General features: G+C 47.8%; 1 protein-coding gene across 4 annotated transcripts in view; it reads right to left on the bottom strand.

The window, feature by feature from the left end:
* LOC144158978 (acetylcholinesterase-1-like) overlaps positions 1-14,784 on the bottom strand; it is a 48,778-nt gene extending 33,994 nt beyond the window's left edge. For 2 of the 4 annotated variants that reach the window (XM_077690198.1, XM_077690200.1), the window contains exons 1-6: positions 14,393-14,783; positions 14,146-14,310; positions 12,837-13,016; positions 8,838-8,952; positions 6,159-6,229; positions 1,691-1,790 (exon numbers count right to left, since the gene is read on the bottom strand). In XM_077690198.1, coding sequence (XP_077546324.1) covers positions 1,691-1,790; positions 6,159-6,229; positions 8,838-8,952; positions 12,837-13,016; positions 14,146-14,310; positions 14,393-14,520 — 759 coding nt within the window. In that variant the 5' untranslated portion in view covers positions 14,521-14,783. Of the gene's footprint in view, positions 1-1,690; positions 1,791-6,158; positions 6,230-8,837; positions 8,953-12,836; positions 13,017-13,555; positions 13,638-14,145; positions 14,311-14,392 lie in introns of those variants that run through there. The other 2 variants (XM_077690199.1, XM_077690201.1) reach the window with 2 other exon arrangements.
* Between the last annotated feature and the right edge of the window lie 236 nt (positions 14,785-15,020).

Raw genomic sequence — 15,020 nt, 5'->3', positions numbered from 1 at the left:
CATTGTGTCAAAACCGCGCTTAAATTAACGCCGCAACGTGGTTTACTAGCGAAGTTTGAATCATCTGATCTGTTTCGCGTTATAGGTCTCGTGGGAAACGAAAAAAACAACGTGCTGAACATGTTGAAACCATTTCGGCGGCACGGGACCATTCAACCGGCGTCTCCACCCTGTACCGCCGCGCTGGCATCGGGGTGCCCTACGGTGGCGTTCGCACGTTTCTTTACGTTCTGAACCTAGATGGTGCCACCATACAGTGGCAAGCCGTTTTCTGCTTTTAGTTTGTTATTGACCGTATTTACACCTGGCTTAAGTTGTTTTTGTTCTGGGAGAAAATATTTGTTTCCTGAAACAGTTGTCGCTCGACAAATATGGCCATGTAAGACACTGTTGCTTGCGTCAATCGGCCACTGTTGTCCGAGACAACCACGATGCTACAGTTAACTAGAAAGTAACGAAGCCCCGCAGTGGTTTGCAGCTAAACCAACCATAGTACGCGCAGTACCAACAGCAGTACGCATCAGTACTTTTATTTTACATGTGCTTTCGTAACTTCATGTTTTTCCCACCATTCTTATTGTTTTATAACGAATTTGCCCTAAATTTAAGCGGCCATCACTCGTACGGCTAGCTTATAAGCTCTACCTAATTTGCGTCTGGTTGTGCCGCCCTCCTCCTATCGCAGAGCTGGCTTGTATGACATCATAGATTCTGTTGCGGGAAATGAGCTGGTGGGTCGCATGGCCATTCCCTTTTTTCCCAATTATGTAGCTTATTTGACCACAGTTTCTGTTAAAATTGTTGTCAGTATGATTCTAACGAGGCAATCTTTTGAATAAGTCAAACTTGTGTTTTTTTCTTCATGGCTTCTTTAAGGGGTCTTTTAAGTTTAACCTAACAAAACCCAAAGAAAACACCGTGTGATAGGACGTTTCGTCGTTCACAATGGTCTGGCTAACCCGCAATGCATATTGCGTTTGTGTATTACAACGCCCTCTCTAAAACGACACGTATCATGTGTTTCGGGTTTGAAAGAGGGCTATAAATGACTAGACACCCTTTAGTGGGTGTTGTATTGTTTTTTTGCTTAAACGTAATGTCAGTTATAGACAGTGAAAATTTCCTTTAGGGTTTAAATGACTCAACTCTATGCTGCGCGCATGACAGAATCTGCTGAATGATCTAAATGTTTGCAACAGCCATACACCAAACAACCGTAGTGGCAGGTGTTGCGCGTCGTAAATGCAGTACCGTTAAAAAGACTCGCCGCCCGGAGTCTTTTAAGCGTCAAGGGCATGGCAGACAACGAGGCAGAGGGAAATATGCCGAAACCGCGAAGCCGTGGTTCTCTTTTCGCGACGCCGATGTCAAAGGGCGCTAGCGCGAAAACAGCATATATTAAGGCGTGTGAAAAGACAAAATAATGAATTGTGTGACACTTCTTTGAATTGGTTAAAGGTCTCCGGAAGAGGCTTTGTTCGGCAGCTGATGTAAATAGCACAAATGTATTATGCTCGGATGACTATGCTACGATGCTCTCAATGCAATGATAACTATGCAGACAACCACGATTATGGCGATGGCTAATATACAGGGAGTCTGAGCCCACACTCCTTAGCGCGCTTTCTTAGAAGCTCCGCACGCTGTAAAAGCACTGAAATGAGCCGTTGTGAAGACGCTACTTACTTACCATGGCAGTGTCTGGGCGCCCAATGACAAGCAGGCTCACGACGACGGCCAGTAGGACTCCGACGACCAGGATCACGGTCCCGATTATCGGAAGGATGTTCCTGCGGTAAAACATAGTGAAGCCAGACATGCGAGCATTCGTTCTGATCTTTCCTTTATGGAACGGAACTCATTTGCGACTGTCTCATAAAGGAATGAAAGTGAGATAACAAGGAGGCTTTCCTCCAAACCTCAAATACGATCGAAACGATTTTTGAGCGTTCCAGACACTGCCATTTTATCCCTCATTTGGTTGCATAGTGGATATTTTGCCACACTAGCTGAATCGCAAAAAGGCGTTTTACAGGCGTTGCCCTGCAAAATAATTCGGGTCCTAAAGAGGCAGAAGCAATATTACGTCCGGTTGAAAATATATAAGTTTAGACCCGACCCGGTCCTGATTCGCTGAAGGCTGGCGACGGAATGTGACGAAAAAGGAGCTAGGCTGCATGACAGCGGCCCATCAACTGGAGGTAAGGGACGAGCGAAACTAAACGGGAAATAATCCTTCAGATGAAGCCAAAAGTTTGCGTAGACAACAAAACTTGAAGATAAATTTCTTTTCTTCCGCATTTACCTCGGGAAACGAAAAATATTTAGGATAATATTTTTAAGAATGCGAAGGTGAACGCTTAGTTGGACCTCCTGTTGATCTTCTCTTGAGCTTTTTGAACTTTCAGGCCGCGGCCGTCAGCACTTGGCTGCCCCTACGGAGAGCACCCTGCGAACGTCGCCCCATTCCTTCGCCATCGCCAGTGACTTCCTAAGCTTTCTCGGGTCACTAGTTATCACCAGAATCATCATGGTGTCCCCCTTCGATATTTTTCCCACCTCTGAGAGCAGCTCGCATTAAACTTGTGGCAGCGGCCTACGGTTTATACCAGCTGTTTCCTTTGCCAGCATGCAGCTCGGATCGCGCAAATTAAACTTTTTTTTGGAAGATTCTTTATTATTCGCCACACGTGTTTGCACCACACATATTCCATTAAAATATATTTAAAAGTGTTCCTACCTCACATACTGCATTAAAAGACATTAATCGCTTACGCCTTAGAGGTACCCTGCAACACTTACTATAAACGCGCTTTCACACTTTCCTTCGCGTCTGAAAGCACGGAGAGGCACCAAGTTAATGCAACGGGTAGCGAAGCTTCGAGAGAAGAGCGGTTCAGAACCTAACGCTAGCTAAATCAACGCGGGGAGTAATGGGAGTGGCGATTGAAGCGCGACTAGGTGAGGAGGGAACAAACACCAATAACAAAAAACCAAGTTTTATTCAACAATAAAAGAATATTTATATTTTACGAACGAGATTTATTTCTGAATCACTGTTATTTAGGCACAGTGAGCAAAGCAGTTATGCAAATGTTATTCTTTCTCAAAAACCTTTCTGTAGCGCCCTCTGAAGAATGGCACATGTCATTGCTCCGTGATACAGTCCTTGTAGAGTTTGGAAAGGCGCGCGTGGAATTTGACTACTAAGAAACACCCTTTATGTGTTTTGGTGCTGCGCATTTGCATTTGTTTTTCCTTCTTAAGTTGTTGTGAACCTAATTTTTGCTGCGCGTACAGTGGCGAGGTGCGTTGTATCGCGGGAGATGACGTTTAGTACCGCGCCCAACGGGCACGGTGTCCTACGGGGCGATACTGGCAACGGTTGGCGCGAGGGGCTTTCCTTGATACCCACTGAAGAGATGTGCTGTACAAGGATGCCACAAAAACTGCCGTATGCCAGACATTTCACTTCGACGTTTTCTCTCATTTCAACAAGGTAAACTAAAACTAGAGAACTGGTAATACCTGCACGGGGGGTTGTGGGAGGGGGAGGCGGTGGTGCTTTAAAAAATTGGTCTACAGCTTTATGTTATGTCACAGTTGTCGCTTGATTTCAACTCAGGTTTGGCTAGGAGCAAGTGGTGTCGAATACTCTAGGTCTACTCAGCGTATTCTGTTCTAATAGCGCAAGTATTGTGCGTCACTCCGATTCGAACGATTCGCTTTAATAGTCTACCTCATGGAATTCCCTATTGCCTACAACGCTTGAAATGATCGCTGCTTCCATGGCTTGTATGCGCGAGCAATCTTCAGAACACAATACAGTGCTGTGCTGCTCTGTGCTGCGCTGCTGCCACATCATTCCTGATGTGTGTTTTTACTTACTGACGCGGCTTCATTTTGCATTGATCCGTGTTTTTTTTTTCTTTTTTACTTTTTTGTTGCCACACTTGGGTAAACAATCCAACCATGAAATCGCAGGCGTGAATCCTGGGTAGAGTTATGTAGAAACCCATGTCTACTTGATAAGACGCCGGGACAGCGGCGGTTCAGAGTGGTGTGCTCGCTGCGCTTTCGTGAATCGGCATTCCTGTAGCCCGGTTTTCTGCGTCAAGATGCAGTGCCTACCATATTTCCTGTTACCATTTTTCATATTTCCTACCATATTCTCCGTTCGGCGCCTAAAGAAAATCATAATGCAGGTTGTGAGCACGAATATTTAGTACTTATTTCCATACGTGAAGATTTTGTACAGTGTAAAAAATTTGTTTTATGCTTATCCTGGAATGAAATTGAAATGTCCTGATTATCGCATGACTATGCATTATTTCTTCTCTTAGAACTGGAGCACACAAACCGCGCAACCATTCTAAAAAATTTCATCTCTACTTAAAGCACGCACGCAACCTGCGTATGTGTGACACAATTAAACAGTCAATCAGTGGCGTAGGCAGAAATTTGTATCGGGGGAGAAAGGGCGCCTTTTTGATGTCAAGAGGGGCCCGGCAGCAGACATGTGTGGTACGTGTCATTTTGTGCCCTGTATCTCATGCCAGAAAAATATTTCGGGGGGTGCGGTGCGTTCCCAGTTCCCGGTTTGCCACCCACTCTTATGCAGACTAAAGCTTCATAGAAACTGCGAGATGTTTTTAGCAACAGCGAGGCGAATCACGCGACAGTATGCTTGTGTACGTTTCTCTAGTCACGAGTCTCTGCTGGTTAAGCTGGCGTTGACTTGAAGCACACCAGCCCAAAGCTCGCCAACTTGGGTCGGATGGCAATGACGTGAGCCGTGAGCGATCAGAGGCCTGCTAAATCTTGAAGTCACATTTTCGTGCTAGTGCCACCAAGATAACGTCACCCTTTGACCGGATCTTGCTCTCATTCGGTTTAATATTTATTCCGCCGGAAGTGTTTCCCCCTCCCACAGATAGCTCGAAGCCCCATGAGCAGCCCAAGTGCCGCTAGTTTCTGAACGTATGGAAGATGCGCTGCCAGTTACATTTACCTTGGCGGCACTGCGTGATTTGTTCGTCGTAACAGATTCGCCTTCCGTTTCCGCTTTATTAGATGCGACTGCATCTCATTCACTGGCCTTGTCAATCCATACGGCGTTGTTGTTGTCCGTCCACACCCCTCCCCCATTCTCCTCGCCGCGCGAGCTGCGCTGTCTGGCGCTCACCCCCTCTCTTCTCCGATAGCGAACAATCTCTTGCGAGGGGCATTGGATTGGATTCGATTGGATTGGCTTGGCTTGGCTTGGCTTGGCTTGGATTGGATTGGATTAAAGTGGATTGTGTTGGATTGTGTTGCGTCATAGTCACGCCACGTTGCGTCATAGCCGCGGCAGGGGGTTCACGGCACGTTTCACGCGATGGGAGAATCAACCTAACAGAAATAACAACGGAACCCCCTATGCGTCGCATCTACACAAGGGTTCCCGCGAGGGGAGGTTTTTTTTTTGTAGCTATATTTTTTAAAGTTGCTATCGAAAGCATTCATTGCTGCAACTGAAGGAAAACCGGTCAAGTGCCGCTACATGGCATTACTGACGCAATTCGGGCGGTCAAAGAAAGTCTAGACCGGGAAGGAGAGAAAAGGTTTTTAGCTAGTTTCCAAGTTATCTAATCGGCACACAGCAGTAATATTTGGCTGAGGTACTTTGCGACCCCCTAATCCAAGTTGTCGGTGTGTTGGGTGACTACGTTCTCTGAGCATTTAAGATTTGAAAAAAAAGTTAAAAAATGGCTGCAGGGTTCCTTCAAGAGGCTGCATGGAAGTTGCAGATCACATGCTGCCTGTCGTTTTACTAAAATGATTTGCTAGAATTTCTTGAGTGTGACACAATTTTCTATGATTTGTTTGCATATCCTACAGTTTCCTGTGTCTCGTACACTTACGCATCAACTCATATATACAGCCTTTGCAGAGCCGTAGTTGCACCAAGCACGGCTGTAGACAAATTCGTGAATAGGATTGATAGACATGGTTTATCTCAACGTCACCTTAGTCGCAACGGTTTGGCTCCGCCAGATTAGGGGGAATCATGAACTGAGTATCAACAGACTGTGGTTGGGAGTCTTGGTCGCCACTAATGCCATGCACGTAGCGAATAGTCCAGATGTTGTCCGAGTGAGATGGCAGCGGAAGCTTACGTGATGTAGCCCCTCTCCTGGAAGGCAGGAAGATCGGCGGGGTTGTCGCCATCTTTGGCATCCGCCTGTGCCTGGGAAAAAAGGTAATGTCCTCTACGTCAGTTGAAAAACGTCTTTAGGTTCCCTTGCGTTATTTTATTTTTATTTATTTATTTATTTATATTTTATTTTTGTTTGGCCGTGGACCCAGTCCTGTCCGTTCTGGAGGCTGTCAAAGTGACAGCTGCGCTACTCGATGTGTTGCAATAGCATTGATCACGTCGCAATAACCTCTATTTGGTCGAAAAGCCCCGTATGAATACATTAACTGGAAGCCCCATAAGAATACATGGGAAAATCAGGTGCCGGATCGCGTCCCGTGGAGACCGCGGACGATACGGTACTGCTAATCGAGGAGGCCATTATTCCCGCACCTCCTATAGGGTGCCGTCAGTTGGTGGTAAACAGAGCAATCCTCCACGTACGCCCGTGGCCTCCGCGATCGGCTACTGGCGGCGCGAGCAACGGCGCGCCGCCGGCAGCCGATCTCGGAGGCCATGGTACGCCTGTACTGTTCGCGAGCCGTCATCTTCACCTGTTACGCTGCACGCGCTTGGATAATTCTCTTTTACTATTTTGCGGGGGGTTCGAGTTGACGCAGTTGTAACGAATTTGGTTGAGCCCTTTAGAAGCGGGTTGAAATCCCCCACGAAAGCAATTGTGTTTTTATGCGAGTTGAAGAGCAAAACCTTTAATGAAGCGCACTACAAGTAAATGAATATGAAAAGGAAAAGTGGATGGCCTTTTTTGCATTTAGAGAGCCGCCAGCTATCACCCTTGCTAGGACGCGTGAGATCAAATGTTCTTGAACTGCAGGGTACGGGAGAGTAAGGGACGTTTAATTGTAACACAGGGCCTCGCAACGTGGTACGTGGTGCAGCGAATCTGGCAAGAAGGGCAGTTCTACGGGTATAGTGGGGAGATGTGGTATTATTTGAGGTTGTTAAAATGTTTGGGTTTGGAGTCTCTGCCAAAGAGGGCGTCGCATTTGGAAAACGATAGTCTTTCCTGGTCACTTAAACTCAGATATTTTGGTCTGCCTGTCTGTCTATCTGTGACTCGATTCAGCCACCCAACCAAAGTGAAACAGAAACTGCGCAAAAGTCTTGTATAGCCAAAGCCACATAGAAACGTCAAATTGCAGTGTTAAGGTTCATATTTGTCAGAATTGTTGAACAAGAACAAGAAAATACGCAAATGAAAGGCTGAAAATCAATACATGAGTAATATTTGCAGTATTAATTTTAAAAACATTCACGGATGCCTGTTTTTTGCGATAGCAACTGAAATACTACATCAACTGCACAGATGTGTCGCCTGCTGTGACCCGCGCTACCTAGCAGAAATTTCATTATTTAAATGGCAACAGCAACGAAAGGTTCCAGTAGATATGTTCCACGTTCCGCTTCGAACGCTCATGGAGTAGCCATGGAGTTTCTAAATGCTAGTGAGAAACTCTATGGGAGTAGTGCAATTTGGTTCTAAAAACGTAGTAGGTTGCCTCGATTCACGCGCGGCTCCGCCGTACGGCAGCGCTGGCATCGCGGCACTCGACTTGGAGCAGTTTGACGCCGTAAATTTAAATTGATGTTATCTTTGGAGGAACGAGACTGGAGAAGAACAGAATGAGAGGGGAGCGGGAAACACCAGGGAGGTACTTGGCAGGGGTGCAGTCGACTATCGTCTTTCGTCGACATTGGCAACGAAAGGAGAAGATACGCGGACAATTTTTTCCGCCTGTGGTGACTATTCTGGTAGAATTGATATTAGCGCCGGCGATTGCCCCGGCGACGACTACGATGTTGCCTTTTCGTATTTGATGATACATCTAAACATTTTGCCGTAATAAACAAGTTTCTGGACTATTGTTAAAGGAGCACTGACAGCAATTGTCGGCTTGAAGATTACTGCACAGTTCGCTTCCTTCACTCAACAGAATACCCTGGCTGAAATATGAGCGGCCTGCGACGCGAAGAACATAGTTGAATTGTATCTCATTTATCGCGCCGACGGAGCAGCGCGCGGAGCGGCACTCAGCAATTGGACATCAGCGTGACATCACTCCAGGAATAGAAAAAGAAGTGACGCGACAGCGCTCGTCAAAAACTCCTGACGTCACTTCACGCGCGCGGCCCCACGAGCGGCGAGCGGGCAGAACACCCTCTCAAACGGGCGCCGGTGACGTCCGCACAAAGCGGGGAGGTCAGGCACGGAGTCTGTCATATGCGCCGTTCGGGATGAAGGCGCAGGAATTTGAAACAAACGATTTTCAGGCCGTTCAATGTAATTAACTATCGCGCACTGTAGTATTTGAAGTGCTGTTTCAGGTTGGCCAGACCATTAAGCATCGATAAAAGCAATAAATGTGTAACATAAAATTTTTGTGTCGGTGCCCTTTAAGGCTTCTCCAAGGGATTTGAGCGATAATTATTATTTATTTCATTTATTGTGGAGTTCAACGCTCCGACGCAACTCAGGCGATGAGGCGCGCCGTAGTGGAGGGCTCCGGTTTAATTTTGACCACCGGGGGATCTTTAACGTGCGCCGAAATCTCGTACACACGGGCGTTTTTGCTTTTCGCCTCCATCAGAAAAGCGGCCGCCGCGGCCGGATTTGAGCGATAATTGACAGGAGCCTTACCGTGACGGGTACTTCTAATGTCGGAGCCGGCTGGACGCCAGGGCCATCAGAGCTTTGCCCCTGTGCATCCTCGGACTCGCCAGGGGACTGGGCCATATCATACTCTGTCGGCCTGCTGCAAAGAGGAAGCAGTGTGTTGTTATGCGCAATTCAGTTCGTGCTTGTGCCACAAGTGGCACACAGTGTTCAAGGGACCCTGAGGTGGCTTTCTCAAGCTCCTCTTTTTGCTTGAATGGCGTATACTGGCTGAAATACACTTTTCATCATTTATCCGGGCGATAAGGCGGTATTTCTTAGGGAAAGCCTAAAAGAAGAAAAACTACCACGCGCGGTTTGTGGTGGCCGCGCCAACTAACAGCAGTTATTCAGTTAAAGGTGCTACGTAACTGGACAATGTCCAAAATTAAAATTCAAACAAGTTTCGGTTTTTGTTCTGTGAAACAGCGTGCTTGGCATCCGACGTTATCGTTGGATGGCCATTCTCGATATCTCTGTGATCGGCATACCACGCTTCTGCCTAGTTTTCGGCTGTCAAATACGTCAGATAAGCCTACCAGCACGGCTTGGAATCGTAGCAATCACTAGCCGAGACGTCCGCAGTGGATAAACACCCTCTGCGTCACCGCAGACGCTCAATTGCGATGCGCTTTTCCCCCATCTTTGGAATTTGCCTGGATCGTGCCTGTATTGCGACAGATATGTTCGCACTAGGACAAAGGTCGCCTGTTTATGGACCGTGCCCACTGCCTGCGACCAGTCGGTGCTTATGGCAACAGCAAGCCAACGAGAACTCGCTAGCGCGTCAGTGACAGTCTGCGCGCGATTTACGAACCCGCTCGTGGAGCAATGAACGTTACAGCGCATAATTGGTGAATTCAGTATAAAAAGCTTCGGTCAAGAACAAAAAAATCTACTTAAAAAACCGTGCATTCTCAGGGATTCAAACGTGTGATTTGCAAAACATACCTAGCGTTCCAGACGACTCAGGCACGACCCAACGCTGCCGGTTGGGAAAATGTGACGTGCGTAATGTATAGCCAGCTTACACTTTTATTTAGTTTTAACATTTCAAGCAGCTTAGATAACTATTACAGGTATAGCGCTAGTGGAGTAAGCGTCTCCGCAATTTCCAGAATATCTCATGTGTAGAGACTGAATTTGTTAGACGGAAAAGCGTTCGCAGATATGTGCTCGTGCTGCTGACGCCTGTGTTCACCCAGCGCAAAAAAGTGCTTCCTGCAGGCAGGTTTCACGCTGTCAGGTAAAAGGTTTGGTTGGTTTTATTTCCTTAGTACCTATATCAACTTCGATGGCTTTTGTCCCGCCTTCAAATGGCCTCTGTTACGTCGGCGGTTTGAGGTGCGTCAGGTTCAACACAGTGAGATCCAAATACGCCCTGGGGCTACGTAGTCTCATACGGGAAAGCATCTGGTTGTAAGTATGGATTCAGAGCAGAAAGAACACTTATTATCATTGGGTGCGCAGAACCCACTATTGTAGCCGGCATGTGAAGGAGTCGAAATTGGGAAGCCCAGTGGGATGAGTTCAGGGCCGGGATTGGCTTTTCTATAAATCCCGGACAGCAGTTCATGTTTTCACAGAAGGCGAGGTTACCGGGATTGCTCTCAGGGTTTTCGGCCTCTTAATACTGCTTCTCACGATAATGCTGACATTGCCTGTCCTCTTCCGCCAAGGTGTACTGCTGTTGCTCCAGATTAGTGGGAAGTGGGACGCTTCTCGCAGAACATCGGTTACTCCGACGTTACTGTTGTGAATGTAACGTGTGCATCTCTGCCTGCATAAAGACCAATGCGGTTCTCAAAAGAAAGTTACTCTATTACCGTAATATGTGCGACTATTACGCACTGTACATAGATATGAACAGCGGCTGCCACACAAGGCCGAGATGAAGGAAAATGCTCTGTGAACGAAAGGCGCTTTGCGGGTACTAGCAATTGCCAACTTCAATACGGTTTCACTTAATAGAGATTTCCGAGATGTATTAGCATAAATGTAAGGCATGCTTTTTTATTTTCAAAATACGCAACTAAGGCCGAAAAGTGATAAAACGTGTACCAAATCTGAAAAACCACATTTTGGGTTGCTGTATCTTAAAAAAAAATTTGAATAGGGATAGAATATGCTCGTTAAGTCCTACGAACGTGAAGGCAAAAGCCTAGTTGTACCTTACGTTGATCTACTGTTAACTTTCTGTTAAACGTGCGGCCGAGTACGTCACAACTTGAGCAACCCTTTAGAAGGCATAATTCGGAGCTGGTTCCCCTCGCTGGCCATGGCTAGAAGCCGCCTGTGCGCCCACGTCGGCATGAACCTCTTAAGGACGCTCGGTTCGCAAGTGCGGAGGCGGCTTAAAGGGACACTGAAGTGAATTGAGGCTGTGAATTGAAAGGGACACTGAAGTGAAGCCAAGTGCTCTGCACTTAAAATACAACACAGCAAGATCCTCGCTTACGGATCTACAGCTTCTGGGGTACTTGGCAGGGATTTATATTTCCAACCGTTTGACTGCTCCTCAATCAACCGAATGACTATGTGAACGCCTTGTCGTAATGGTCACTGCAACATGTTTCCAGAAAGCTGGATAACTTTAGGGTACCGCCCTGTCGTGATAGCTCGTTCGCTGTCACGCTATCTAGCCACCGCCGCAATGACGCGGCGTATCGATGTAACTGACTTAAAAAAAGCACCACGGCGTAGCGGCATAACGAACCCAAACAAAGGCGTCGAAAAACAAGCGCTTTATATAGTCACAACCGTTCGAAATTTCTGAACCGCTGTCGCTTGTCATACATCGCCCCGTTATTTAGCTCAAAGAAAACTGCAGGCATATTTGAGGTAGTAAAATCTCTGTAAATATCCGGCAGCCCCGCGTCCATTTACGTCCGTTGGGTTGGTTTTTACGATAGTAAGTGAAAAAAAAGTGGTCGCCAAAAAATACGCCTTCCTAACTCCGCAGTAACGTTCCGGCACGTGCCAGATGAAAGCAAGTTCACAAATGTCAGAAACTCCGCTCACACAGTTCCAGGCCGGTAACAAGCTAGCATTGAGAAGGCGGGAAATTTGAATTGCATTTAGATAAACCTCCGTTCAATTCATCTAGAGAGGAATGAGAGACAGCTAGGGAAGCGAACATCGCGATCGGTGGTAGCAGTAAGCGGATAACGGCGCCACAGCCTATTATGGCGAATATTTTTTTAATGCAGAGCACTTAGGAGGAGCGGTATGTTGTCGTAGCTCGATCGCTGTCAGGCTCTCTAGCCACCGGCGCAATCAGGTGACGTAACGACGTAACGGGTTAAAACAGAGCCCCATGGCGTAGTGCCGCAATGGACCCAAACAGAATCTTCGAAAAACGAGCGGTTTATTAGTCATAACCATCCTAAACTGCTCAACGGCTTGCACTTGTCGTATATCTCCCCATTATTTAGCGCAAAAAAAAAAAAACTTCAGGTACGTTTGAGGTAAACCCTGTGTCACTAACCACCCGCCCCGCGTCCACTTAAATAATAAAGCTCGCTGGGTTGGTTTTTAGTATAGTAAATGAAAATAGTGGCCGCGGAATACACGCGTTCAAAACGGCGCAGTGAGGGTCGCCCACGTGGGAGATGAAACCAAGCGCAAAAAGAACAGAACTCCCGCTCGTGCTTTTTCAGGCACAGGGCGTGCTACCACTGCGAAGGCGGGAAAAATTTGAATTTCATTAAACAAGACCTCTGTTCAATTTATCAAGAGAAACGGGAGACAGGGAAAGGAAGAGCCTGAGCGGTGATGCAAACGAGCGGATAACGGCATCATATCACCTCTGGCGGATTATCGCGTTAAAAACATGCGTCCGTCACGATGCAGAGTACATATTCGCTCCATTCCGCATGCGTCAAAGCCATTTCGTTGCCTATGCGGCCAAACATTGGGGGCTAGTGTGCCGGGTACCGTAACCCGATGGATCACTTAGCCAGCTATAAATGTGATTTAACTTACCTGTCCTTCGTTGCGTCATCGCGTGTCGGGGGGCTGGACTTCGAAGGCTTGGTGCGAAGATTTTGGTTTGCACCAACCGACGACTGTGGCGTGGTCCCGTCGGCCTTAGACGTCGAGGCGGCTGCTCCCGCGTCTGGGGTGGTCGTTTCCGTTCCAGCTTGCCCCGACAATTCCAAGGGGCTGGAAAGAAGAGGGTAATGATAGCCGTTTGTGGGGGGCACTCCGCCTCCTTAGGATAAACTAACCTCTCATCCCTGCGCTGCACTTCCGGCCACCACTTTCACATTGAGTGGAATTCTTTATTTTTTATCACACAGCAGTTGTATCGCTGTTAAGGCAGGACATCTCGCTGAATTTGTTACAATTGCTGGTAGCTATAGGAAAGGGAAAACGTTGCAGGGGACATCTACGTTTAGGTCTTAAGATTCAAAACCTGATAGCGTTACTACGTCGTCAACGGAGCTGCTTCGAATCGCCATTCATGCTCTCCGAGCGCTGAAGTTTAACCTAAAGAAACTAGCAACACTGGCTTTGTGTGGGAGAAATAGCTTCACTGCGCAGAAAGGGCAATTGATGAAACCAGGTATCCTTTGTTTTCTGCGCTGCAGTATCATTGCATACAACCCTACAAGCGTGCCTCCTGCTTTCCACATTTGGTTTTTAGCCACTACGCCTGTTTCAGCTCCAGCGTGAGGTCTCGTTTGGGTGCGCAGACGTACTTCCAGGGAGACGGGGACGCTGTCTTCCGTAATCGCTTCATCAGCACGGCTGATGGCAGACCGTTAGCCTTTACGGAAAATCGCCAAATGAGCCCAGTAACAGTCTCACGTCAAGAGTGGCTAATCGGCGCATGCACCAACGGCGGGAGAACGAACTCGCTGCGCAGACGCGACGCTTCATGAATCACCACGAACCATTTCTGCTATAGTATCCGCCGAAGCATCATTTCCCTGCTTCCCACCCACCATGTATCTTTTGCGTCTGGCTGCCTCAGTCATAGTTTCCGGTTGGCAGTGGTGACTTCTTTCCGTGGACACTTGATGAGCACAACTGATAGCGGACGAGTAGCGGGCACGGCAAGATCAAAAAATGTGCCTAATAACGCTATCACGTTAAATACATGGGGCCGTTCCGGTGCACAGTAATATTCGCTCCATTACGCTTGCGTCAAGGTCATTTCATTCACTATGCGCCCTAGGGTTGGAGAAGATAGTCTGTCTAGCTTCTCCCGACAATTCCAAGCCGCTGGAAAGGAGAGAGTAATTATAGGCGTTTGTGGGGGCATTACGCTTCATTAGGATAAACTGACCTCACAGCCTTCGCTGCGCTCTCGCCAGCGTCCTTCTGCTTCTTCGGGTGCTTCTTGCTGCTCTTCTCGCTTCCAGCCATCGCCACGGAAGGCCTGGTCCCCCCGTACTTAGACGGGGAGACGGCGGCTTTCTTGTTCGGTGACTTCACTTTCGCCCCCGCTTGCCTGGACAATTCAAGGGCACTAAGCTGGCGGTAGTAAGAGCAGATATTTGTAGATACACGGCGCTTGTTAGAAATGAACTTACCCCTCTTTCTTCCCGGCGTCGTTGCCAGGATCCCTGGAAGGCGTCTTGGAGCGCTTCTTGTTTCGCTTTTTGCCCGCAACCGACGACGTTGACGGAGAGACGGCTGCCTTCTTGTGTTTGGCGTCCATGGTAGCCGCTTCTTGAAACGATAAATGGAGAGCGCGGGAGCAGGATGTACCTAGAGCTCTTGGGGGAGCGAGAGGGCGTGACGACAACGATGGCGGATTACGTGAATCACGAGCGCATGGGTTGCATGTGGTGCGTGAGTGCGTCGTTGTTCTCTTTTTTCATCGTGAAATGCGGCTTGATCACAGCTGAGTTGCAAAAGCGCGAGACGGGTGTCAGCCCAATGTTGCGAGTCGACCGGACAGAGCATTTCTGCTCTGCTCACAGGCGGATGCCGATGCCGGGATGACGAATGCCGATGATGATAGCAGGATGTTTCCGGCGCATGGCCGCACAGGGATTGGAAGATCGAGGTCCCTTCGCTTTCCTTCATTACAATCACCCCCATCCCCAACGAAGGGAGAGCCCTCCTGGTTGGTTGGTTGGTTGGGGGCAAGATAATAAGAAGTCGGAAAGGGATCCCAGTGTGGGAGGAACCTAAAAACTAAAAACCAGATGAAAG

Source organism: Haemaphysalis longicornis, unplaced genomic scaffold (genome assembly GCF_048455015.1).
Source record: "Haemaphysalis longicornis isolate Haplotype H1 unplaced genomic scaffold, Haemaphysalis longicornis Haplotype H1 scaffold_10, whole genome shotgun sequence".
NCBI lineage: Eukaryota > Metazoa > Arthropoda > Arachnida > Ixodida > Ixodidae > Haemaphysalis > Haemaphysalis longicornis.
This window is presented reverse-complemented; position numbering and strand designations above follow the sequence as displayed.